General features: G+C 40.3%; 1 protein-coding gene and 1 long non-coding RNA gene across 2 annotated transcripts in view; both read right to left on the bottom strand.

Moving 5' to 3' along the window:
* Positions 1 to 5,773: 5,773 nt before the first annotated feature.
* LOC143364109 (uncharacterized) lies at positions 5,774 to 9,472 on the bottom strand. Its single transcript, XM_076804610.1, has 3 exons — positions 9,462 to 9,472; positions 5,991 to 9,333; positions 5,774 to 5,902 (listed from the first exon to the last, which is right to left on the bottom strand). The coding sequence occupies exons 1-3, from the start codon at positions 9,470 to 9,472 to the stop codon at positions 5,774 to 5,776; spliced, it is 3,483 nt and encodes a 1,160-aa protein (XP_076660725.1).
* Positions 9,473 to 18,237: 8,765 nt separating this feature from the next.
* The window catches only part of LOC143364104 (uncharacterized), a 59,208-nt gene continuing 49,922 nt past the window's right edge, over positions 18,238 to 27,523 (bottom strand). The window contains exon 3 of the long non-coding RNA XR_013083994.1: positions 18,238 to 18,326. This is a non-coding gene — a long non-coding RNA (uncharacterized LOC143364104). The remainder of the gene's footprint in view (positions 18,327 to 27,523) is intronic.

Below are 27,523 nucleotides of genomic sequence, written 5' to 3' on the forward strand. Positions count from 1 at the left end.
ATAGATACTATTTTTACTAAGAAATTCCCGTGTGATTAACTCCATGATATTGGATGTAAGCTGTGTGTTGCGACGGCAACACCGAAGGTCGTACCGTACCGTTCCTCCAGGCGACAAAGGGACATACCTGAAGGGGATGTCCCATTAAAAACACGTGCGAACTAGGTATAAACGACCGAAAAAATAAGTTTACGACCACCGCAATTCGACAATCTTGACCCCGACAGATGGACAGCACATGCGACCAAACTAACGAAACGACGAACGAAACACAGTAATAAATCACGCCATTGACGAACGGAGACAAAACCAGGAATCCCTGACAGTCTCCCACTCCCATCAACTCAAAACTCCTCCCAATGCACCCACGTCCAATTACAAAACACTATATTTTCCCACCTAAATCCAAAATCATCCAATCACGAAAAAACCGAACTGACGATAGACAGGACACGACAAGACCGAGCAGATACAAGTCGAACAGGCAGACGGACGAGACGAACTCTCCGAAATAAACATATATCGCGAACCACCAAGTACCATTTAAGAAATCTCGAAACGAACAGTTATAACGCGAACCATCGTACCTGTAGAGACTGGTTCGATAACACGCGGTAGGAAAGTCGCTTGGGATGTATACACGGTGTTTATTATTTCGGTGATGATACAACGTTTGACAGGAGTGGTCCTGAACGGCAGCGAGCAACCAACTGAACTCGGTAGGCTTTTTGGCGCTATTTATAACAGTCTAACCGCGCAGAGGAAGGTACCAGGTATGTCCATACCGAGGTCACGCCGGTGTCTCCCTGGAAAAACCCTGGTACCCTTCGGTATACAAGAGGGAGCGGTGTGGCGGCAGCCGGGCCGCTACATACCATAGAGGAATAAAGTTATTATACCAAACAGTGTACAACCTATTCCTCACCAAGGTGCCCAATATTATATACTACATATTGAGAGAAGGCATCGGGGAAACCATTCATCGCCGCCTTCGTATACAGTGTGGATTATAGGAGTGGACTAAGATATTAAACTGTTACCGCCCACTACTACACGATTGTAGAGGGTGTCAAGACGCCATTTCGTATGGGTTCGAAGTGATGACATTGTATTGATGCGAAGCTTAGAAGAAGGTTCCCCGGCAGGACTGCGGTGACGTATCTAGATACGAATGCGCGGCCGATTGGTTCAGAGTGGAAGAGACAGGCCTTGTTTCACACGCATTTTCGGCTGAATTCGAAATAATGGCTACAGCGGTCACACATACTGTGTAGCGTGACGGTCTTCGGCCTCAAAAATTGGGCCAACAGCCGCGGCAGAGATGGGGATAGGCATACCTACGATAGACTCGGTTTGTTTAGGTACCGTCCCCCGGCGCTGCTCTGTATGGAGCGGTTTATGACGGATTATTACTATTGAGCTGGAACGTGTAACGACTAGATGACTCAGGACCGATGACACATTGTATAACAAACAAGCAGCCACCGATCGCCCCTGTACCTTGCCCTTAGCAGATAGTACCCGATGACTGTATCCACCCACCCCCAAAAACCAGCGCATCCATAGCGATAAGAAATAGTACTTAAACCGGAGAACCCCCAATAAAGAACCAGAATATTCGTGTCAGTCTTAGACTAAATTCTGTGTCTCTTTTATTTTAAACCCCTATTCGACCGAGTATCTACGGAACGCGATCGCTAGGCGGTATCTTTGTTGAAGTTACGTTTTTCCCCGTAACATTTTGGCGATCCTGCCAGGATATACACAAGAGGACGACTGGAAAACTCGGGAGACAACCGGATCCACGGAACCTGTTGAAAGCTGAGGGACAAGTCCAGAAGGTCGTCACGATTTGTATAACGGACCAAAGAAGGGAAAAATCAGGATGTCCAATCCTCTCGAAGAAGCCATCGTGGCGTTCACGAAATCTATCCAAACCTTGACCACGCAACAGGAAAAAATTACGCAAAATATTGCGATACTGGCAACTAAAAACGACAAAAGAAGACAGGGAACACTGCCATTTCATAAAGTATTAAAACCACTGCTTGTGGACGACGAGACTACAGCTACGTATGGTGACATCGCTGCAGGCAACCCTACGCGGGACATCCCGCAGAGGAAAGGGAAATGGACGAAGGAGACGGATCATTTAAGAACCACTTCCGACTACCGTTAGCAACGGGTTAGCAACAATACGGAGCCCAGGTATGACGAGCATCGTTTTAAAAGGGCCAAAGACCTGGTCGACACCATAAAACCTCTCAAAGGACGGGATGACTCCGGGGTTGAGGATTTTATACGACTGGTTAAGCGCGCTAGATCTCGTTGCTACGAACCGGATGTTTTACTTGACATAATACTTACTACTAAAATCATCGATCAAGCGGAAAGAAGCATTCGGCATTTAGAAATTAATAGTTACGACAAATTATACGACGCGTTGCGAACATACGTGTTCCCAAGTGTTCCGCCAGACGCCGCGAGAGATAATTTGTATAATATAATTCAGGGAAAGACGGAAGGCGTGATGAATTATACTCTTCGCTTTAGACAGCAGTTAAATGAATATCGGTACGCGACACAAAACGAGCATTCGCAATACAACAATACCTGAGGTTCGGCCCTCTGTAGTACTAACCACGCGCACTTTCGAATCAGACATTATGAAAAGGTTTTCGTCATTTTCAAAATTAAAACGTGTCTTGGCATACATATTACGTTTTCGATATAACAGTTCACGCAAAGAAAGCAACAAAGGCACATTGTCAGCAGTAGAACTTCACAGGGCAGAACAACTAATCGTTAAAATAATTCAAAGACAAGAATACTTGTTGGAGTTCCACGCGTTAGAAAAAGCTGAACCAGTAACCGGAAACCTCCGTCCTTTAAATCCATTCTGTAAGCTAAGATTTCGGTAAATCGGGACGATTTGTCGTCAGGACGGCCGAGTTGTAAGCTAAGATTTAATCCGTCACTGTATATATTGTTCATGCAAATACTCATATGTTCATATTATTGATAAAACGAACGTCGAAAAACGAAAAACGAACGAGACGATAAAAGGACGAGCAGTCTCGTCAGGTCGGACACCGGAGAAAGACGTGTTGTTAATAAATGATTTAATGCTTTCCGTCTGTTTAAATTCCTTACAATTCATAGATAGCGATGGCATATTGAGGGTCGGTGGGCGATTATCCAGATCAGAATTGCCCTATAACGCTCGACATCCAATGTTACTGCCCAAAGGGCATTCCGTTACAAGGCTAATTATCACAGACTATCACATAAAGAACTTTCATGCTGGAATTCAAAGCACACTTAATGCTCTACGACATAAATTCTGGATTCCGAACGGAAAGGGTATAATCCGAAAAATAATTCACGGATGCGTTACTTGTTTTAAGGCAAAACCCCCGGTTGTCGAGTACAAGATGGGAGACTTGCCCACCGACAGAGTCACGTTTACAAGACCGTTCAAGATATCCGGTGTTGATTTCTGCGGCCCAATTTTCATAAAAGAAAAAACACAGCGAAATCGGAATAGAGTTACGATATATTTAGCCATTTTTGTATGTTTTTGTACCAAAGCAATACACATTGAAATCGTCGGTGATTTGACCACAAACGCATTTTTAGCAACGTTACGGCGATTCTTTGCACGGCGAGGTATCAGTTCCGATATTTATTCGGATAACGCAACAAACTTCGCAGGCGCGAGCCGGGAACTCAAAGAAATATACGCATTTTTCAAATCTAAAACGACAAACGACACAATCTCGACCACGTTGGCCAACGAAGGCATAAATTGGCACTTTATTCCACCACGATCTCCGCATTTTGGCGGTTTGTGGGATGCAGCAGTTCGCCGAACAAAACATCATTTGGTAAGGACGATTGGTAATACGTTGCTTTCGTACGAGGGGTTACTAACATTCATAAACCAAATAGAAGCCATTCTGAATTCCCGTCCCATCACTCCATTGTCCACCGATCCCAACGACCTACAAGCATTGACTCCTGGCCACTTCATTGTCGGTGAACCTTTAACAAGTGTGCCAGACTACGACTTCACTGAAACACCAGTCGGCAGACTATCGTCTTGGCAGCATATTGTCAGATACTCTCACACTCCTACGATCATACCTACCCTAGCCTACGCCGTTTTAACCATAAGGGCCCCGAACCCAATAAATCACCTTCCGGAACTGAGTTTTCGTCGCCCATAGAAAAGTCAACCGTCCTCTCCGTCCTCTCACTCTTCCCCACCCTTTCCTTCTCTACTTTCTCTTCTTAAAACCAAATCGCAACAAGACTTTAGCCATCCTTGAAATAGACGAAAACCAGACATCCTCTCCAGCGACCATCCCTTGACTTGTTTCCGACTTTCACTTTTCCTCCCCCATAATTCTCCTACCCTAAAGTCATCCTTCTCCCCATTTTTCCTTGCATCACCAGCTCAGAATTCATTCGCACTTCGAACCGAACGCATCGTGACACTAATTGTATAAAATAAAGAAATCAACTAAGAACGAAAGACTTTCTCCTTCCGGGATCACGACACAAAATTTGGCGCAGTCGGTAGGACCTGTCAGTGGTGGAAGAATAATAAGACTTTATTAAAAGTGTTCTTCATCTGTGGATTTTTATCCTTTGTGACGGGAACTAATAGTGTCAACCGGAGAGTCTACGGATCTGATCAGCCCCTCAGAGAAGGAAGTCAATCGCTGTCACGCACAGGAACTACTTCGCTGGTAGACGACAGGTACATACACCTTTGAATTTTGTTGCTTGTTGATCATCTTTTGTACTCAGATCACGATGTCTTTACCATATCCAGATAATTCCCCTAATTCCTCTAATTCCCCTAATTCCTCTAATTCCTCTAATTCCTCTAATTCCTCTGATTATCCAATACAATTTCTATGTAACCTAATTCCAAAAGAATTTTCTGGTAACCGGTACGAACTCGGGCAATTTATAGCCAATTGCAATAATGCAGACGAGCTCGCTTCAGCGAGACAGAAAACGCCTCTTTTGTACTTCATTCTTTCAAAAATCTCGGGAAATGCTAAAGAACAGCTTGCCCTTCAGAATTTTAGTACTTGGACAGATTTAAAAGAACAGCTTAAAATATTATTTCAAGATAAGAAACATTATTGTCAAATAATGGAAGAACTAAACAATAGTAGACAACATCATTCCGAAAATATTACCGCTTTCTACCAAAGATTATTAACCTTGTCCTCAAGAGCACTTAGCGCAATACAACAATATTCAAATGATCCTCTAGAAATTCCAGGAAAAAAAAAATCCGTTGAAGAAACGACCTTAAATCGATTCGTTTATCATAGTTGTCCTCAGATTTCTCAAATGCTGAGATGGAAAGAATTTAGCTCCTTAAATTCCGCATATTCCGCCGCCGTCGCAGAAGAACGAGCCTTAAATATGCATAAATACGCTAGGCGAGAATCTTGTACCATTTGCGGTAGAACAAATCATGGATCATCACAATGTAGATCAAGATTACCTGGTCCTGATCGTAATAGAGTCATTAATAACGTACAAGTTTCTAAACCAAATCAAAGCTCTTATCGAAACCAACAGCAGTATCAATCTCCGAATGAATTTCGCCAACCTCAAAACCAAGAAATCCAAGAAGGTATTGTTTTAACGGTGACGACTCTAACTAACCCGTCTGAACCGGGATGAACCTCTATCACACGTCCCAAAGGCCATTTCGAAGGCGGATAACGATCATCGCGTAATAAAACTAATTGTCCAATTGCAAAATTCTTAGTTTGACCTCGCCATTTTGAACGCTCTTGCAAATGTTGTATATATTCTGATGACCACCGCTTCCAAAAATCATTTCGAATGGCTTGAAGCAGATGAAAACGTTCTAAACAGTTTTCCGGTACATTGGAATAATCTTTATCAGGAATTAAACCAGGAATTTCGCCGATCAAAAAATGTGCAGGTGTCAAAACCCGTAAATCGTCAATATCAGAATTTAAAGGACATATTGGACGTGAGTTTAGACACAATTCTATTTCGGCGAGCACTGTAGAAAACTCTTCGAAAGTTAATATTCTATCACCGAGGACACGCTTGAGATGATACTTCACAGATCTTACTCCAGCCTCCCACAAACCTCCGTAATGAGGAGAATTCGCTGGAATAAATGTCCAAGATGTTCCATCATTCGCAAGAGACGCAGCAACGCTTTTATAAAATTCAGAACCTGATTTAAACATACTTCGCAACTCTTTATCAGCAGCTTGAAAAGTAGTTGCATTGTCAGAAAAAAGATTCGTACAAATTCCGCGTCTACTCGCAAAACGTTTATAGGCGGCGAGAAAAATCTTAGTTGTAAGATCGCTAACCGCTTCAAGATGTATCGCTCGCGACGCAAAACAGATAAAGAGCACTATATATCCCTTATAAGATTTGTGCCCTCGACCCTTAGAGCTTTTAATTTGAAAGGGACCGGCATAATCTAGACCTGACGTCGAAAATGGTCGAGCCGGAGTCACTCGTGAGACAGGCAAATTACCCATCATCTGATGAGCTAGACGTGGTTTGTTGCGTTGACAAACTATACAGTTCCTGATCGCAGTCTTAACTAAACGATTTCGACCCAAAATCCACGCATATTGCATCACAATATTAGAAGTAAGTGTTGGTCCCCCGTGAAAACATTTCCGATGCGCGTACCGTACTAATAAGCGACTAAGTGTCGAATCTCGCGGCAAAATCAGCGGATGTTTCTTTTCGTGAGGTAAACTTGAATTTCCAAGACGACCTCCTACCCGTAATAAACGATCCGTCTCATCATACATCGGATTTAAACTACATAAACCGTTGCGTTTAGGTAACGGCTTCCCATGTGATAAGAGTTCAATTTCTGATGCAAATGCGTGATTTTGAGCTAATCTAAACACAACATTTCGGGCCTCGTTCAATTCTATGGCTGTGAGATAAACAGGCAATGGAGTTAAACTACTTTTGCGTCTCTTAAGAACATTGAATGGACGTAAACAATATGCTACAACACGAATTAACAGAGAAAAGGAGGAAAATCTACAGAAAAGTTCTGGTTCGCTCACAATTTGATCAACATGTAATACTTGAGAAGACGATGCCATCTTGGGCCAATGCTCGTCAGTCTTCACTAACCAATCAGGCACGTTCCACCATAAATTACAATTGATCAAATTAGAGGGTTTACAACCTCGTGTCGCCAAATCTGCCGGATTCTCACGAGTCGGTACATGTGCCCAAATAACATTAGGTAATTCAGTCTGGATATAGGATACCCGATTCGCAACAAAGTTCTTCCAGCTACACGGATGTTTTCGAAGCCAAGTCAAAACAATTTGACTATCGGTCCACGCAAACATTGGGAAACCTTGCAAAAATTCCAAACCTTTTACATAACGCAAAAGTTTTACGAGCAACACTGCCCCGCACAACTCAAGATTCGGTATGCTCACAGTTTTGACAGGGGATACCTTGCATTTTGCAGTTAACAAAGAAACATGTACGCGATTGTTATCGTCAATCATTCGAATATAGACAACTGCAGCGAAAGCCCGCGATGAAGCGTCAGAAAATCCGTGAATCTGTGCATGTGAATTTAAAGATGCACCTAACCATCGGTTAATGGTTAACTTCGATAGCTCAGAAAGCGAACTGCAATACTGGAGCCATCGTTCTCGAAGGTCTATAGGTAACGTCTCGTCCCAATCGCATTTTACAATCCAAAGATCTTGCATTAAAATTTTAGCTGTAACCGTTATCGGCGCGAGCCACCCCAAAGGATCAAATAAACGCGCGATGTTTGATAAAACAGTTCGTTTCGTCATTGCTTTAATCAGCTCTTCGAAATTTACAGCGACAAAACTGAATTCATCAGACGTTGGATTCCAACGAATACCTAGAGCTTTCACTAATTCGTCATCTGCGATGCTTTTTTGGTCAATGTTCTCATATTGCGAAGATTTCGTAGGCAACAAATCATTATGATTCGCGGCCCACTTGTCGAGTTCAATTCCTGCTGTACGTAACATATCGACTAGTTCTTGACGCGTTTTCAACGCATCAGAGAGATCATCTGCTCCGGCAAATATATCGTCTACATACGTATTAGAATTTAGGCAAGCAGCACCGAGTGGAAATCGAGCACCCTCATCGATTGCTACTTGCTGAAGTGTGCGAATCGCAAGGTAAGGAGCACATGCTGTGCCATAAGTCACTGTTGTGAGACGATAATCAACAGGGGGATCCGAATGACTAGGAGACCATACGATTCGTTGAAAATCTCTCTGTTCCGACGCAACATAAATCTGACGAAACATCTTAACAACATCGGTCGTGAATACGAACTGGTATCGACGCCAATTCAATAAAATTAGACATAAATCGCGTTGAAGAGCAGGGCCTTTCATAAGGAAATCGTTTGGACAACGTCCTCCTTTATTCTTCCGAGATGCGTCAAAAACAACCCGGATCTTTGATCGCACCACCGCATGATGCGGAAAATACCACGCCTTCGAGTTGTTAATTTCATTAAACGAGACGCGTTCCATGTGACCAAGATCCTCATAAACGCTCATAAACTTCCGATAAGCGATTGCTAAGTCAGGATCACGATCAAAACGTCGATGAATCGAAGCTAAACATTTCAAAGCCATAAATCGAGTCTCGACTCCGACTTCTGGAGGATCTGAATTGAAAGGCAGACGTACAACATAACGTCCATTGGTATCTCGAAAGTGTGTATCCCTAAACAATCTTTCGCAAGCATCATCTTTAGAATCAAGAGTCGCAATTATTGGTGGTAACTCTTCGAGGATCCAAAAACGTTGTAACGATATATCTAAGTCGTCTTCCCAAACACTGTGATACGCCTGAAGATGCTCAGAAGTTTCCGCCCGCCGTGAAATATCCGCCGACACTGTACCGGAAATTATCCAGCCTAACGCTGTATCTTGGGCAACTAAAGATGAATCAGAAAATCTTTTCAACCCTGACTTCAATAGCTGTCCGTAAACATCTGCGCCTAAAATAATATCTACAGAATCAGGAACATAGAACAATGGATCTGCCAAAGATAAATCAGCAAACATTCCAATATCGATCTCCATTAACCTACGTGTTGGAAGCTGCGACGTTAATTTTGACAAAACAAAGGCATTGACTTCAAACTTAGTTGACGGATCGACAACAGACTGAAATATTAGCTGCGTTGCAGCCTTAGCTGTTCCTGCTGAACTGGCCAACGACATATTGACGCGACGTTTCTCTAATCCTAAAAGATTCGTGATAAAACTGGAAACATACGATCGACATTACAAAATCGCCGCGAACAATTTTCAAGGATACGAATATTACACCTATTATCTTAGATACTGAACGCGTCACTCCTAAAACAAAAGACGAAATCATACAAATCTTACAAGAAAATCATGATTCCAAGTTGGCTGGTCATTCAGGTTTCCTTAGAACATATAGAAGAATCAAGGAATTTTATAAGTGGGACTCAATGAAGAAAGACATAAAAAATTATATAAAGAAATGCCCCTCTTGCCAAATAAATAAAACCAATTTCCGACCCTCTAAGGCTCCAATGGAAATCACGTCTACGTCCAATAAACCCTTTGAGAAACTTGCAATCGATATTGTCGGACCTTTACCGCAAACCTTAAACAACAATCGTTTTATACTCACTGTTGAGATCGTCACGGGTTGGTCGATGCTCAACTGGTCAATTTCGAACTTAAACGAAAGTTGACCTCGTCGAAAGAATTAGATGCCGTTGTTCGGTAAAATGTAATTTATTAATAGAGAGCAACACAGAAATTAACAACTAACTAGACAGTGATTAAAAAAGCTCTTGAGAATATCGTGGTCGAAATATGGTTGTTCGCGTTTTCACGGTTGAGATGGTTCTGCTTGGTCAGTTTGTGCGCTGCCTCGAAGTCCACTCATTCCACCCCCGTTGACGGGGAAAACTTGCGGGGGATGCAAAAGTCTAGTGCCATTGGCTGAGGGGACTTGGAGAGATATTTTTTGGGACCGCCTCTTGTCGTGGAGGTGAGACCCCCCTCTCCAAGCCCCGGTGGGAAATTCGAATTAGTAGTTAACGGGACTTCGAGACTACGCGAGAGCAGGCCCAATTGGCCCGCATCTGTTTCGGCTTGCATGTATTGTCGCGTTGGCCTTGCTGACCATACCGTCGTTCGAACGCGGGACTGGGGCCTCGGACACGTCGTAAACGTTATTAGAGGGCCCCAAGCTGTAAAAGGCCATATTCCTCTAAAACATCCGAGGATGCGACAATTTTCGAAGGGTACGCGGGTCGGCTCGCGTGGGCCCCAGATGCCGCCGAGTTATGGCAAGGGTCCGTCTTTGTTCGCACGGTTGCCGTAGGCCTGCGAGGGATTACCGTTGAGGGTCACGCCTCAACACTCACTATGCAAGACGACTTAACAAAATTCTCATATGCTATTCCTATTCCGAATCATGAATCTGAAACCGTTGCCAGAGAATTGTCGAAATTTATAACCTTATTCGGAATTCCTAGATCTATACTCACCGACCAAGGAACTGATTTTATGTCACGTTTAATAAAAGATCTAACTAAACTATTCAGCACCAAACACATAGTATCTTCCCCTTATCACCCTCAGACTAATGGCGCTCTAGAGAGATCGCATTTAACTTTAAAAGATTACTTAAAACATTAGATTAATGACAAACAAACCGATTGGGACGAATACATAAGTTTTGCAATGCTAGCATACAATACGCATGTACATAAATCAACCGGATTTTCTCCATACGAAATACTCTTCGGAAACAAACCATATTTACCGAGTAATATAACTCAGGAACCTACACTCAACTATTCTTACGACGATTACGTAGTTAATTTGAAACAAAAATTAAATCATACACAAAAAATAGCAAGAGATAACTTAATACAGTCCAAAACAAAATCAAAAACTTATTATGATAACAGAATCATTTTACACAAATACAACATCGATGATTTAGTATATATTTTAAATAAACAAAATACCCCTGGATTAAACAAAAAACTTACGCCTAATTATAAAGGCCCCTACAAAATAACAAAGGTTAATCCTAATAATACAGTTCAAATTCTAAAGAATAGGAAACTAATCACATACCATACTAATTTACTGAAACCTTTTGTTTCAGGCAATGAGGATGATTAGGAACTATTATTCTCGATTCACGCTACCATTGCTAATACTCCTCTCACTAACTCCCACCTATCCTCGCACAATTAAACCCTATTATGAAATTTTTAAAATAAATAATAACGTAGGATTATATTACAACCATGTAGGCAGCATAAAACTATCAAACTCGCAATATACTTTATTGACTCATATCAATCTTACAATCGCAGAACGACGATACGACCAACTTTTTAGATTTTATACGAAATCTTTAAATATGTGTGCAAATAAACCCACACAAATACTTCATAATGATAATGAGTACTTTTGTCACCAATCTCTTCAAACTATACAATCGCGTATCTCAGTAATTAAGGATAAAATTGAAACTTTAAAGTACATGATAAACAACGAATCAATTAAAGGTAAAACGATAACAAAAAGAGGATTATTTGACAGCACTGCTTATATTCTACGTTGGCTATTCGGCACTCCTAGTATCGAGGACGTCGAATTTTATAAGAAAACAATAGACTCAACTACCTTTGAAAACAGAAATGTCCAGTTATTAATGAAACAACAAATCTCAATTATTAGCAACACCATCCAAAATTTCAACTCATCTATTCAAAACCTCCGTGCTGATGAGGATAAACTTAATGAAAACATCAAACTATTCAATAACTTTTCTAATTTGACCACTAATTACCTTAACGATATTTTTAAACGACATCTCATTCTCGAACAAATATTTTCTCTATCACAAATATCTTCGGAACTAGATGACTACTACAACACGATTATCTATTCTATCACATTAGGAATTCATAACATATTACACCCACAGATAATCACCCCTCAAAACCTACTCCATGAATTGAACAATATTACTCTCAGAGAAGGATTGAAATGGCCTATTGCATTAACATATTCCAACATATACAAGTACGAAAAATTGCATCAATTAAACATTGTCTGTATCAATAATATATTAATATTCAATATTAAAATTCCATTAATCGAGGAAACACATTACGAGCTCTACGAAATGTTACCGTTCCCTGCTCCTCTCAACCCTTCAAATACCTACTCATATATCCAACCGAGTTCTCCCTACATCTTACTGAGTACAAATAAGGTGTATTACACATTGCTTCAAAATCTCGAAGCATGTTTATCAGTCGATACCGGTGAACGCATTTGTTCTATCAAACACGTGACTCGAACATCTGGACAACCAACATGCGAGTCAACGCTACTCACCTCCACTGTCAAGAGAATACCATCATCGTGTCAGATTCATACAACCGAACCTGATTTCGAGATGTGGCACTACATCCAAAACAACGAATGGATCTTTACCGCCGTGCATCCTTTACAATTAACTCTGACATGCTCTCCGACACATATTGAAGACGTCGAACACTAACATCCGCCGGAATTATTCGACTTCAACCCCAATGCAAGGGTTATACAAAAACAATAGTTTTGGAACCGTCAGAAAAAGTCACTACAAATCGTAGTCATAATTCAACACCGCACAACATCGTTGAAGATGATTGCTGTCCCAAAACACACGGGAATTCCATAATTACGCCAGTACGTTTGACACCAATCAAAATCACAAATACGAGAACAGAAGAATTTAAATATCTAAATCACAAAGTTACTCAACTGGATACTCTCCTACAAGAACAACTAAAAAAAAACCGACAACCATCTACCATAACCAATGGCACACGGTTCTACTAAGTGTCACAATATCCATTGTCGGATTGATACTTATAATCAACCTTTTACGCTACTGTGGATTACTGCGGCCTACAATGAGACACCTGTGTTTCGCTAAGGAATCAAAATCAATAAAGGATACCTGCTGCTTCAAAGTAATCAACACGAACATCAACACTGCACCTGTGGCGAGGACACAGTTGTCACAAATTCTGGAAGAAGAATACAGGGCCAAGTCAGAAGAGAGGGAATTTGACCCTCGCTCAACCCATAATTTTGATGGTTACCGCCAAGCTGATCCCTCGATCCAGCCGACCTTACCACATGGACTAAGAAGATCATCATCCCGTACCCCTTCCGTAAATATGGATTAATCCCATTGCGATTCACGAATAATAATAAAAATATATATATATATTATAGATAAGATTACATCATATCGCGATCCGTATTTATAGTTTAATATTGACATCATTGCGTTAATTTTATTATTCTTGCGTTATATCATCCGCATCCCTAATTTACAAACTCGTTAATAAAAAAAAAAAAAAAATTGTTTTCCGTTCTCTTTTGCTAGTATACGTAATTAAGATTAATTATAATTTTCGACCTACTAACAATATTTAGATTAGATCATTTACCTACTTAGCACATATAAACTTTTCCACGCATTAATATCTACACATTCATAATCTTTCACATGCGAACTACTTACTAATACTATCATTATGTAAACCAATATCATTAATGTAAAATTATTGCTAGATATTATTGTCATTCCGTATTACTAATTTTTACCGTACCACGTTTATAATGTCGACCGCAGCGATAGAATCTAATTAATTCACGTTTTGATATCCGTAAATTAATCTACAGGAGGGAGGTGTCAGATACTCTCACACTCCTACGATCATACCTACCCTAGCCTACGCCGTTTTAACCATAAGGGCCCCGAACCCAATAAATCACCTTCCGGAACTGAGTTTTCGTCGCCCATAGAAAAGTCAACCGTCCTCTCCGTCCTCTCACTCTTCCCCACCCTTTCCTTCTCTACTTTCTCTTCTTAGAACCAAATCGCAACAAGACTTTAGCCATCCTTGAAATAGACGAAAACCAGACATCCTCTCCAGCGACCATCCCTTGACTTGTTTCCGACTTTCACTTTTCCTCCCCCATAATTCTCCTACCCTAAAGTCATCCTTCTCCCCATTTTTCCTTGCATCACCAGCTCAGAATTCATTCGCACTTCGAACCGAACGCATCGTGACACTAATTGTATAAAATAAAGAAATCAACTAAGAACGAAAGACTTTCTCCTTCCGGGATCACGACAATATACAACTAATGCGGCAACATTTTTGGAAGCGGTGGGCCAAAGACTATTTGCAGGAGCAAATCACAAGGAAAAAGTGGTTTAAACAAAGAGCAACGAGTATTGCCGTGGGCGTGCTGGTAATCATAAGAGAAGACGATGCCCCCCCATTGCAGTGGCCACTCGGACGTATTACTGCAGTGCATCCTGGTCAGGACGGTGTCATTCGCGTAGTCACCGTAAAAACGATTCACGGAGAGTACAAACGTTGTGTAAAACGCGTAGCTCCACTTCCGTTATACGATCAATGTAAGATCTAATGTAATAAGACGTTTCTTTATATTCGAATAATCACTAACAAAGCGTAGATTAATACGAAGCTAACCCATAGGTTAAGAACATAAACAATATTCGCGTGTCTCCTTTTTTGGTTTTGTTTGTTCTCATAAACACTTTACATTATTCGTATCTTACTTATTCGTTTACATTTGTATAACTTTAGTTTAATCTAGTTATAACGAAATGTATCTATCGTATAGTCTTATTTTGAATCTTGTCGTAACAAATCATAACACATATCGTAGCATATCGTAAAATCACATTGTATATATTATTGAACTAAATAGTTCAAGGCGGGCGGCATGTTCGGTCCCACACAGACCGAAAGTGAGTTATAATAAACACGGTCGGCTGCGATAGCCAAAACACTTTAGGCGAAGCGACGGTCCCAAGATTTGGAGTGTCATCGGACACCACTTGGAGACCTCCGTGAACGAGCCCATTGAAGGGGCAATACACAAACATTTAATTTTCCAGACCATCTTTCCCATATCTCTCACACCTAATCCATTCAGATCATCTAAACACAATTCCACCAAATCGCATCCCCACTCCGACGACCAAATGCACCACCCATTAACCAATAGAAGAAGAGCCCGAGTTGACTTTATAGACGACACGACACCGAACCGCAGAAAGCTAAGATACCTCGAAGAAAACACAAATCGATCGCGTCTAGAAAACTCGTTGTACGCGTCATACCTCGCCAACTGACTTGTAAATGTTAAGTTAAAATATATTGAAGTGTTGTTCCAAAACGTCGAGTTTCATTTCAACTAGACGTAGCTACCCCGTAACTCCGTCAAGGCCCGAATATCGTCCGCGAGCAAGAGAAACGGGATTTACGACCCCGCGGAGTAGGACAGGCGGACTGACGACACTTTCGGACGCCTCAGTAGGAGTGTCGACACACTAGCCAGAAGACATCAAGAAGGTAAAAAGATGCAAGGTAGAGACTCCTGAGCCAGCATCTTTGAAAAACAAAGGACTGTCCATCTTATAAAAAGGGGGAACCAACTCCTCAAACTCAGTTCATTCCGTCATAAAAGTTTCATCCAGTGAGTTACGTTTTGTCAAAGTCCATTCAGTTCTCCCAAATATAAACAATAGCAGTCCAGTTCGGTTTTTAGTTTAAAGTTCCGCGAAGTGCTTGCAGTGCCCAACGACTCCTGTACTTGGCGAGTGAATACGAAGCGACTCCTAGCGACTACTATTTTTGCGAACAAATTCGAAGCGACTCCCACAGACTCGGTAATACTAATATTATTGTTATTATTGTCATAAACGAAGTACTAGTAAGCACTCTAGCATACGCGCTATATAATCCCTATGTGTAAAATCAAATTTGCAATCTCTGATTCAGAACCTCACTTTGAATAAATCAATAATTTTGTTAGTTTCGAAATAAGGGTACAAATTTATTTAAACGATCCTCCATTTCCCGAACCGTAGCCAGTGTATGCAGGTAGGTTCGAAACTGCGTCCTATCCCCTAAAAATCATAATACGTCCCACTCGGGACGTAACACCATTATAGGGGCAGAAGTTTCAACGCAGTTTGAACAGGACAAAGTTTGCGTTTGTGTGTGTGTGAGGTCGTCTCCTACCGGTATGATCTTTGGGTTTCTCTGTTTAAGAACCCTCCCACGCCCTAAAGAACAAATTCGGTCATTCAAAATAGGCAGAATTTTTCATCAAAATAGACAGTTTTTTTCGAATATCTCGGAAAATAAAGAGACCGCAGCACAGTGCGGACAAATGGCCTGTTTTCGGGCACTTCTCGTAATTTGGTTATTAATGTATATATTAATATATATATAAGGCACTAAAACTCAAGGAACGTAAAGAATATATTTCGCAGAAGTTATAAGGGAATAGCAATCCCTAAGACCCCTATCCTATAAATTCCAAATTCAAGAAAACAAGATCTATTCAAATTAAAACATTGATAAAGAAATAATGAGAAAATACCTGTGAAATTTCTTCTTAACTGTTGAAAACAAAACACGAGGCCCTGGGGTGACCGAGGAACCAGTCAGTGAGGTGAACAGCGAACCCACATTGCATCCAATGGCCGGCCTCACACTTAAAACACTGAAAATAAATAATAACATGTATTCAACGGCAGAAGGTAAAGTTTTCAAGCTACTACACGCGGTAAGGAAAATAAATTGTAGGGACAACTTCAGAATAAATGAAGGGATCGTTTGCGGTGCAATTAGAAATCGTCTGTACCTGAAATACTTGCACTTGTGAAGACTTCATTTAACGTTTATGAACTCAATGGATACATATACAATAGTATATCATGAATAAATTACTTCTGTGAATTTGATTGCAAAGTTTAAGAACATTGACCCCTTCGACTCGATAATTTCATAGGGTGGATAATAAAAATCTCCTTGTGGATTTTAACCAAAGAACCCTCCCCCGCCCTAAAGATCAAATTCGGTCATTCGAAATAGGCAGAATTTTTCATCAAAATAGACAGTTTTTTGCGAATATCTCAGAAAATAAAGAGACAATTCATGTCAATTTTCATCCTAATATAAATTTTTTTGCAAAAGAAATATATTTTATATGGTGATATAGACTAACATTGAATTTTGCACAGTAAATTTTGAATCTAACTCAAGACTAACTCAAACCTACCTCGAAAACTAATCCAAATGTAGTCCAAACCAAACCCGATAATACGTACTTACACCCGGCACGTCGAGAAATGGCGTTCGTTAGTAGCGCGACCATTGCAAATGGCTGCTCTGAGGTGACTACGTGCCGGAAAGTTAAAAACGAGGTAGGTCGAAACAAAAAAACGCGAAGTCCGCGACGCGACTTTTAGGGGAAAACAACCGAAGAAATCGATCGCCGCGACGCACTTGGTTGTGACAACGGCCGCCGAAGGGCACAAACACCGTGATATATCTGTAGAAATAGTCGCGCGATCGTACCATGCTGACACATACGCACCCCTCGGACGTACACATACAGGCAAAATTCAATGTAGTAGTAACTCCAGTTTTTCGCGAATATTTCATAAATTAATGCTGAACAGCGGTTATATGTATAGGAGAAAGTTCAGAATATTGAGTTTTACAGTATATTTAAATTTTATCAAAATCGGTGCGGCGCGGGGGCATCTCCTGGGCACTCGGGTAACCGGGTAAATAAGATATATTAAATAAATAAGATGACATTTGCGCCAAAAACGACAACATTTGGTGTGCAGCATGTAAAAAAGGACTAGAATAATCTATGTCATATTTCGAAAAGAGCGGTTCGGGGTGGGGGTGTCCAAAAGTCTTATTAACCCTTAGCACTCGAATGATGACTGTAATGCACCACTAAAAATTGTTGTATCATTATTCAAAATATTTTTTACATTATCAAATTTGTTTGTATTTAATAAATTACTAAACATTCGGTATTGTACGAGTAAGTTGCACTATTTTCGTATATATAACATGAAAAAATATATATAGGAGGGCAATATTCTAGGTCGGAAGAAATGTTTCATTTTGGAATTGAAATAGCTTCGAGTGCAAAGGGTTAAACAACATTTTTATATAAAACTTAAAAAGTTACATACCTTCATCGCGTAGATCTGGTTCGACGGTTCGACGGCTTCGGCAAGACTAACTCGCAAGCTCCGTCAGCCGGATGACCTGACTACTTCAGTGGGGGGATTTTCGTCGGGGTTTTTGCGCATGCGCGTCCGGCGCAGTAATGTATCTATATTGTGACGACAGTAGTGGGGTACTATTATTGGCAGGAAAAACCGGAAGTGTCCAGGACGAGACGACGAAACAAGCGTGTTACATATTTTTGATAAATTATTATTACCATTTGATTGGCATACACATGTTATACATTCATTTTTCATAATCAAATCATTTTGCGAAATTATACGGGATGACTAAAGTACCCCATTTTAGCCAAAATTGTACTTTACTCATGCTACAATCGTCGCGCCTGCGTCAACAAATCCGATCAATATCCCATCACTAGACCAACAAGGAAGCGAATCTTCCACCAATATCTCCTTCTTTTTCCTGCATACGATCATGTCCCTGCGCAGACCAGGACCTTACAGAAGTGGCCCCTTACCTAGGCGGATTGCAATTTCCAGGAAGACCGTCATGGACCCAGATTTAATTGAATATTTGTGTTTTAATGTTTTGATGGTCGCCGATTACGAAATTGAACGCAAAATTTAAAAAAACAAAATGGCAGATCCAATATGGCGAACGTGTACGTTAAGAAATTGTTCGTTCTGTTAAAAAATTAGTATTCTAAGGTTTTCGGGATCGCCGGTTACAGATCTGCACTCAAAATTTAAAAAAATGGCGGTCGTGTATTTGCAAAAATTATTTGATTTCCGCAAAAATTTGAAATATAACGTTTTGAGGTCTCTGATTGTGGACGTAAATTTTGAAATTAAAAAATATCACTGATTCAAATTTTTTTAATCACAAGGAAAACTTTCCTTGTAAAACGAATTTCGGTATCGCACGATGCTGAAAAATTACATTAAAAAAACATAAGTCGTGTCTCTGAGAGTAAAACTGTCGCGATTTACTCTCGAGAGAAAAATTCGTCAGTGTTTTATTTTGCAGGATAGGAATAGCACTCTCCGATAGCATTGGAGAGCTCAAACGGCCACGCACCCTTAAGGGGGCCGGCATGGTTTGAAATCCATATACGTATGCAAGGGTCAAAATCTAGACAAACTGCCGCTTCAATATTGCAATGAGCAGTTTAGAAGTGGTCAATTGTGTTTCCTAAAAGTCCAATCTACGTCTGTATAGAGTCCAAATTGCGAATTTCTACCTCATCGTGGAGTAATTTGTAATATTCGGCAGAAAATTCGAATTCTGAAGCAAGTATGACGTCACAAGATGGCTGCCGCTAAGAGATTCTCTTAATTTCGAGAGATTTAGTGTTCGTATCGAAAAAAAGGCTCTATACAGACGTAGCAAAGACATGTACAAACACGGTGGTATGCATTTTTAATTGATTACTTACTTATTGAAGACGTAAAATGTTTAGAAAAAAAGGCACAGCGTAACACAGCGTGACAGTCAAGGCCAAATGCCTGCCGGCCCCCGAATTAAAAATGTCTTGTAACTATGCGAATCCCCTTTCTGATGCAGCTGTGAATCCCCTGTCTCGTTCCCTTTATTGTTACCCCTATACGATACCCCTATTACCTTTGTATGAAGCAGATTATGTACAGGGTGTATAAATAGTAACGGTCATCCGTCCTAGGGATGAATCTACATCTCTGGATCGGTGGACGTTTATAAGAGAAACTTGCCGTAAAATTGTTTATAACGAAGAAACTTGTTGTTACAGTTTCTTTTTTACATTGACACCTTCTGCTGATCGAGAAGAGAAAAAGCTTGAAAGGAACAATATGTCGCAAACAAATAGTTATTGAGATAGAAGCTGTTAAAGTTTTTGCAAAATTGGATTGTGTGGAGTTTACACATATAGGAAATATGAAAGTGATTACTAGGTGACAATCTAACAAAATATCAGAATTTAAAATTACTTTGGAAATTATTGCGATATTTATAAAATAATGATTCTTAAACAAAAAATATTCTGTAATAATTATAGAATAAAAAAAAAACAGAATAAATACAATCTACAAGTACTGACAAAATTCAATCGTTCTTATGGAGATCCTTAGTAGAAAACGCTGTTTTTTTCTTCGTCAACCGATTTCGATGAAATTTTCAGTATGCGTATCAGTAACATTGATGTACTTGAATAATGATGCAGAATAAAACAATTACGCTGCACAAGAATGTGCTGTGAAAACATGGAATGGCACGGTAGGAGCCGCTTGCTTCCCCTACCAAATCTCTTTCGCGCAGCTCGCATCTTTACCGGGCTGCGGTGCCCCTTCGTCTTTTCCCTCGTACGACTCAGCTTAGCCGACCACGTTGGTGGGAAAAGCGTTTTGCCAGGGGCAGGCATCTGTTCCCATAGATGACCTACATGGCGTTGATCGAAATAAAACATCGAAGTACCTCGAAACGATCAAGTAACAAGACATACAACCCAGATATTTTCTTTGTAGAAATGTTCTAGCGAGAAATGAAAAATTCCGTCTTCAGGACAAATATTTACCAAATGCAGTTTTTAAATATTCAAGACAGGCCCGAATAAAAAACGGTAATAAAAAGTAACCCTCAAATTTTTCTCTACGATTGTGACCAATTGCAATTTTTTGAAAAAAATTCTGTTGGTTTGTGACACTAATTTTTCTAATATCTCGAAAAGATTAAAGTCGTTTGGTCCAATTATTAAAAAATTGTCTTATTACAGTTGTGGACATTACACGACGCTGTAATACTGGTATAGCACTATCATCGAATAGGGGGTAGAAACGCAATTATCAGGTAGCATCCTCGTAACAGGCTCTGCTCTAAAGACAGAGGAAAATATTATTTCAGTAAATGGTTCAATTTATTCCAAATCGTTTGCATACTTGGAGAATTACGCGTTTGATTTTAGTGACTTTTTTGTTATTTCGATAAGTCCTCGTTTGCGAAAAGTCAGAGTATTTTATTTGAACAATAAAACGATTCACTCGTTCGATTCTCACTCTCCTTCAAAATACTATTTCATCGGAACTGTGTAATAACGATCGCGTTACGAACGCTGCAAACAATCTTGTTTTATCTGCATTTCGTTTTTCTTATTTGATTTTCCTCAAATGAATTCACAGAGTCGGTCGTTGAAATTGTCGCGCGTGTATGGCAATCGCGATTTCATTCGTGCAAGAAAAATCAAATTAATTTTCCCCACGTAGACATTCAATATTACATATGAAGCATAGAACGATTCAGAGAGAAACTCTTCGCGTTTTTGTAATCATATATTGTTCACATTTCGTAAGAGGATGTGTTGCGTTTGATAAAATGTTACACCTTAAAGAAATATTGCCGAAACAAACGCTGGTAGCGAACGCGTTAATTATTTCTATCGGTGTGTTGTCTCACCACTGTATTAATACGAAAATGTGTGCAAAATCGAGGGTGCGCAACAAGATCCAGCAACTCGTAACAGCGTCCCTGGCAACGGACATAGTCGCCAGATCAATACTTGTCGCCGCTCGAATTTCCTCTTCTTTTTTTTTTTTAAGGGTGAGGGGGAAAATGCCGTACGCACACCCCAGAATGGGGTAGTGTGGGGCTCAGGTCGCAGACGTTCGGCGTACCCATACCCACTAAAAACCTAACCTCACTAGGGATGGTCAATAGACCGCCCCTCTACTTCCACGCTCCTAGCCCGTGGTATGAGAGAGAATGAGGCCCCACTGTCCGCATTTCTCTCCTTCACTCTTCTCACGGAACTCTTCCCCACATGTTCTTGGCTCTTTTGAATTTCCTCTTCTACAAGTCTTCTGCAAACAGAGGGTAACTTTGTCCCCTCAATTCGTGCTCTCCCTCCTCATCTAGGGACACTGAACGTGGAACGAACGAGGAGTTCATGCAATAAATGAGGTTGCAACAGGCGAGGTTATACTGTAATTATTAATATTTCCATCGATATTTTACCGATCGTATATGACACCACATTTTAAAAGAGGACGTTTTGAAGAATATCATATGATGAAGCTTGTTGCCAAAACAACCGCTAGTAGCAAACACTAGTAGCAAACGCGTTAATTATTTCTCTCTCCGTCGTCATGTTTTCTATAATCGTATCAATTGGTCACAGATTAAATCTGTGATTAAATCATCTGATTAAATCTGGATGAATTCAAAAACTGTAAGCAATTCTCCCTCTAAATTCTCCTCCCTCGGCCTGGGTTCGGCCTGAAAGAGTATGCTTCTGTTTCAACTGAAGAAAAGAGTGGTATTTGCTGAGAACACGTGGGTGGTGCCCACCGCGACACACATTTTGTGCAAAAGACTTATGTTGCGCAAAAAAAATTGCCCTTTCTATGGGCGATGCTTTATTTCTAGAGAAACTGTTTGTCCCTGAGCCTCGTGGCTGGAAGAATTATGGCAGTGGAACTAACAAAAGTGAGAACACCTCTCCTCACCGGAACAATGTTTCTCTTTCCTGGCGTCGCACAGTGTGTCGTCCAATGGAAAAAAGTCCGAAAATCAAAGTGTAAGATCTGCAAATTTATGTATCCTAAAATGTTCGTAACAAAACGTAGTTTCTAAAACTGCCTTAAATTTTAACTGAATAAATCAATTTGTTATTAAAATTGAGGCTGAAACTTCACTGTCAAATTCCGCGCATTTTTTAAAACATGCGTCCCTCGCAAGCTATTTGGTTTTTTAATTTGATTTTTACAGGGTGTGTTTAGCATTATTAGACCTTCAATCTCCCAAAAAGTTTTTTTAAATTATCGCAGTTTGTCCTAATTTTTTATGTTTAACATTTATCAACTTTGATTAGAGTTTTAAAAAAAGTACATCAAAGTACACCCGTGAATTTTTTACAGTAATTGGTGGCACATTAAACTTTAATTTCGCATTGGTTTAAATCTGCTCACATTTGCTCAAGCGGAGAAAATATAAATATAATTAAATTCCAAGAAATAATTCAAGAAGCTAGAGAATTATATTTAAAACATTATAATTGGTATGTGATGCCGGTAACTACGCATAAATTACTTTTCCATGCAGTTGAAATTATTAAAAATACAATTGTTCCTATTGGCAAATTATCCGAAGAAGCTCTAGAGGCTCAACATAAAAATATAAAATATTTTCGGGAACATAATACCCGCAAGACATCAAGAGAAAATTCAAATAAAGACCTATTAAATCGTCTTCTACTGGAGTTGGATCCAATTATTGCCCATTATAAAAAAAAAACGTACGAAAAAAGAAAAAAAGGATTTTGCAGATATAAGAGACTATTTATTATTAAATGAAACATCCTACTTATCAGATTCCAACTCAAACACTTGTTCTGATGATAGTGAAGCTGAAGTAGTATAGTACGTACACATATTATTTAATAACATATTATCTATGTTAATTTATTAATTAATTAATTTATTCATTTTATTTATTTCTAGGTAAAATAAAGGAATTCTCTTAAGGATTCCTAAGTTTTAATTCCTCCTTGTGAAGATTTGAATAAGTAATGTATACAGTATTGTACTTTTTTTTTAAATTTTCGTTAAAATTGTAAACTACGTTTTATGCAGTAAAAAAAACATAAGAATTTATTAAAACATAAGAGTTATCGCAATTAAAAAGGAAATTTTTTTTTAATAATTAAAAAAAAAATTTTTTTATATACCAATCGATTCGCCTTTGCATTTTATTTCAAAAAGTATTAAGATACTTTACTCGAAAATTTCATAATTTAAGAGTTATGACTTTTTTCCCGAATTCCCATATACTCGACACACTGTGCGTCGCTGAAAACGTACCAATGCAATTATTGGCCACGCCTGACACCGATTCCTACGGAAACATTAAACTCTTATTCGTTATGTTCCGTCGAAATTCCTTGATCGGGAGATTAAATATCTTCACATTCAAATTCGCGGAATTTAAAAGCTTTGCATCAGCCGAATGAGAGCATCGTATTTAACAATTATATTTTGAAGAATTATTCATCCCAGGCTAAACGAACAATAATTAACAAGACTGTTAATTAAAAATGGATGGATCAAACGCAAAACAGTATAGAAGCATTTAGAAAATCTAGAAACGCTTAAATGATTTAAAAGGGAAATAAATTTGATCTCTTTTTTGGTGTGTCTTTGGTTTATTTCGCATTAGAATTCTATCGCCCGAGCTACTCGATGACTTTTCTCTCTACTTCAACGTGCAATCTCGATAATTGATCCCGGATACTCGAAAATTGATCCCTTAGAGTCTTGAAACTCAATGCTGGAAGCGGATACCATATTTTAATTTTGCATCGAATTGAAATGTATAAATTCTATGGACGCATACAAACCCGCAGTCTACTTATACTATTTTTAATGACTCAACTATCTCTTTAACGATCGTATATAAATCTCCATGAGCTGCGAAAAGCATCGATTTCATCAAAGCTGCTGCAATGGAAAAATCGTGTCCCGCCATTGTACAACAGGATATTTTCGTACCAACCCACACGAATCTATCCGTGTTTGTATATTTCAAAAAAGTGTTGAGCATGTCGAAAAATTATTAGTTTTGCAGATATTTTAATTTACATAATGATAAACGATCCCAACAAGCTTCGCAATTGTTGATCCAACTAATTTTCCGAGAACAGGACATCAACGAATGAATTTCTTAGATTAATGGCCGTCCAGAAGGCGATTTCATACCCTTCATCCTACACGGAAGCCAAACAAGTGGCTCGGTTGTCGAAGCAGGAGATAAGCTCGTTGATGAATAATATCGCAGCTAAATGGGCACTGGAGAGAAACAATTTGTCAAACATGCGAAACCCTGGTCTGAGATATTTGATCTCGGACGGATGAATCTCTGGAGCAATTGGACGCCATTCGACAGTCGGCGATTGTGTTCCGGTAAATTGGAACATTCTGTTGGAACTACGCTCGGGGATTCCATGAATTCCAGCGAGAGAGAGAGAGAGAGAGAGAGAGAGAGAGAGAGAGAGAGAGAGAGCGAGAGAGAGTGGGATGGCGGGAGGGTGTAAGAGAAAGTGGAAGAAACCGATACACCAAATCGAACGTATCGACATGACGCGCCGGGAATCCTTGGCAGATTCTCCCGTGTAATCTTGGCACCATTGGAGCAGTCTATCTGGCGGCTTGTACCTTCTGAACGGCTTAAAGTGCTTGTATCGATAGCGAAAATTCCATTTAATCGGAGCGACATTGATCGACGAAATCAAACGAGCGAATTACAACTCGCAGGCTCGCCAGCCCTGTCTCTTGAACCTTCTCGTTTCTCTCAAATTTTCTAATTAAACAAGATAATTTATCATTCGTTTCCTTCCTTTTATTTGAGCCTTGCTACGGGCAAAACATGGGGCAAAGTATTGATATAGTCTCCGCACAGTCATAATTCAGTTTCGAACCTTACTCCTCCGTTATTGTGAAAGAGGACATTTTTGAGAATTTATTCGAGAAAAATCGATGAATCGATTTAAGGTTTGTTCTATTAGAAACGGACTACCTTGTGGTGACTGGTTAGAAAGATTCTCGTGGTTCTACGGAAATAAATATGGCTGATAAATTAATCGACTTAATTCTGGTCTTATTGCAAAGAGTACGCTTCGTCGCATATTTAAAAAAATTGTGGCAATTTTATGAAATCAAATATGCCCGAAAAACTAATTTCCGTATTACGTAGGTACATCTTTCCTCCCCTTTATTGTGAGCTCTTAAAAAATTGATTTTAACGGTACACAAATTTTAACAAAATCGTCGCAATCGTACAAAAACATATAAAGTCTAAAAATTTATTTCCGTTCTACATCCGCCGCCGGTTTGCCTATTTCTTTCTAATCGATACCTGCTTCATCAGACGTGGCGTACCTACCAGAGTTGGGCATTATTTAGATAAAAAATTATATAAATAACGATTCGAATAAAAGATACTTTATCTTTATTCGTTATTCGAAGGTTGTAACCGTACTTTCCTTTCTTTTCACTCTACCCGAATACGTTGCTACCTGTATCCCTATTTCGCTTCTCGAAATTATCTTTAATCGTTTCGCAGGGCCTGCTACTACCCTATTCTTCGAAAACCCGCGAGTTCGCGAGATAGAATGGATTCGTGCCTCCAGGCACTGGAAAGCGGCGAGGTTTGGACGAGTTAAATGAGATGTTATAGACCCAGATATGGTAACAAAGGATATCTATATTCTGGCAAGAACTGTATACAAAACAAATACCACCGCGGTGACGAGTAAAACAAAACGCGTCGGGCTCCTGCGTCGAAGGTTCGCGACGCGTAAATAAATCGTTTCAACGCGTGTCGATCGCTCGCGGTACGCTCGCTCGACTCTACGTCCGGTTTTCGGAATCAATTTAGAATAATGACCCAGCGTGGATCACGCCCCGCGAAAAGCAGTTCGTGACCCGTCTGACCACCCTTACACTCGGCCGGACAATCGTACGAGTGATCAGGATGGAGACACACACAAAATCGCCTTCACTCTACGCTTCCAATGAGCCTGCCCTTCAGCACGTAACGTGGCCTCTGAGCAGTCTGAGACAAGGCGGCGGCAGAGTGCCCGTGATCGTGCAAAGTCCGATTGCTCCAATCTGACCCGAATTCCGCGATCGAACGACATCGTACCCGTCAAACCATCCAGGCACCTGCCCGCTGTTCGTACAAGTGGCCTGGGTGGAGACGCACACTAAACCTTGGTCACTCCACGGGACGCACGAGTCTACTCTCTGGCATGATACATGGCCTCGGAGTGTTCTCGGGTACCGGTCACGGCAGAGTGCCCACGATCGTGCAAGGCTCGATCGTCTCGATTCAGTAGAGACGCACACTAGACCTCGGTTATTCCACGGGACCAATAGGTTCACCCTTTGGCACGATACGTGGCCTCGGAGTGATCTCTGACAAAGGTCAAGACGGAATACTCGGGATCGTGCGATGCTCTATCGTACGGATTCGGGGGAGACTCGCACTAAACCTCGGTCGCTCTACGGGACCCAGGAGTCTACCCTTTGTCACGATACGTGGCCTTGGAGTAATCTCTGATTAGGTCACGACAGAGTAGCCGCGATCGTACGAAGTAGGAGAGTAGGCTCGATTAAGGTCACGACAGAAAAACCGCGATTGCGTGAAAAGAAATAGTCCCGATCCGGACGAGACTCGCAGAAAACCACGGCAGTTCCTCGGGACCCAGCAGTCCACTCTTTGGCACGATTCGTGGCCTCAGAGTACGCTCTGTCGAGGTTTCGAAGGAACAACCGCGATCATGCGATGATCGACTGTCTCGCTTCGACCCGTGCGGTA

The sequence above is a fragment of the Halictus rubicundus genome, unplaced genomic scaffold (genome assembly GCF_050948215.1).
Source record: "Halictus rubicundus isolate RS-2024b unplaced genomic scaffold, iyHalRubi1_principal scaffold0271, whole genome shotgun sequence".
NCBI lineage: Eukaryota > Metazoa > Arthropoda > Insecta > Hymenoptera > Halictidae > Halictus > Halictus rubicundus.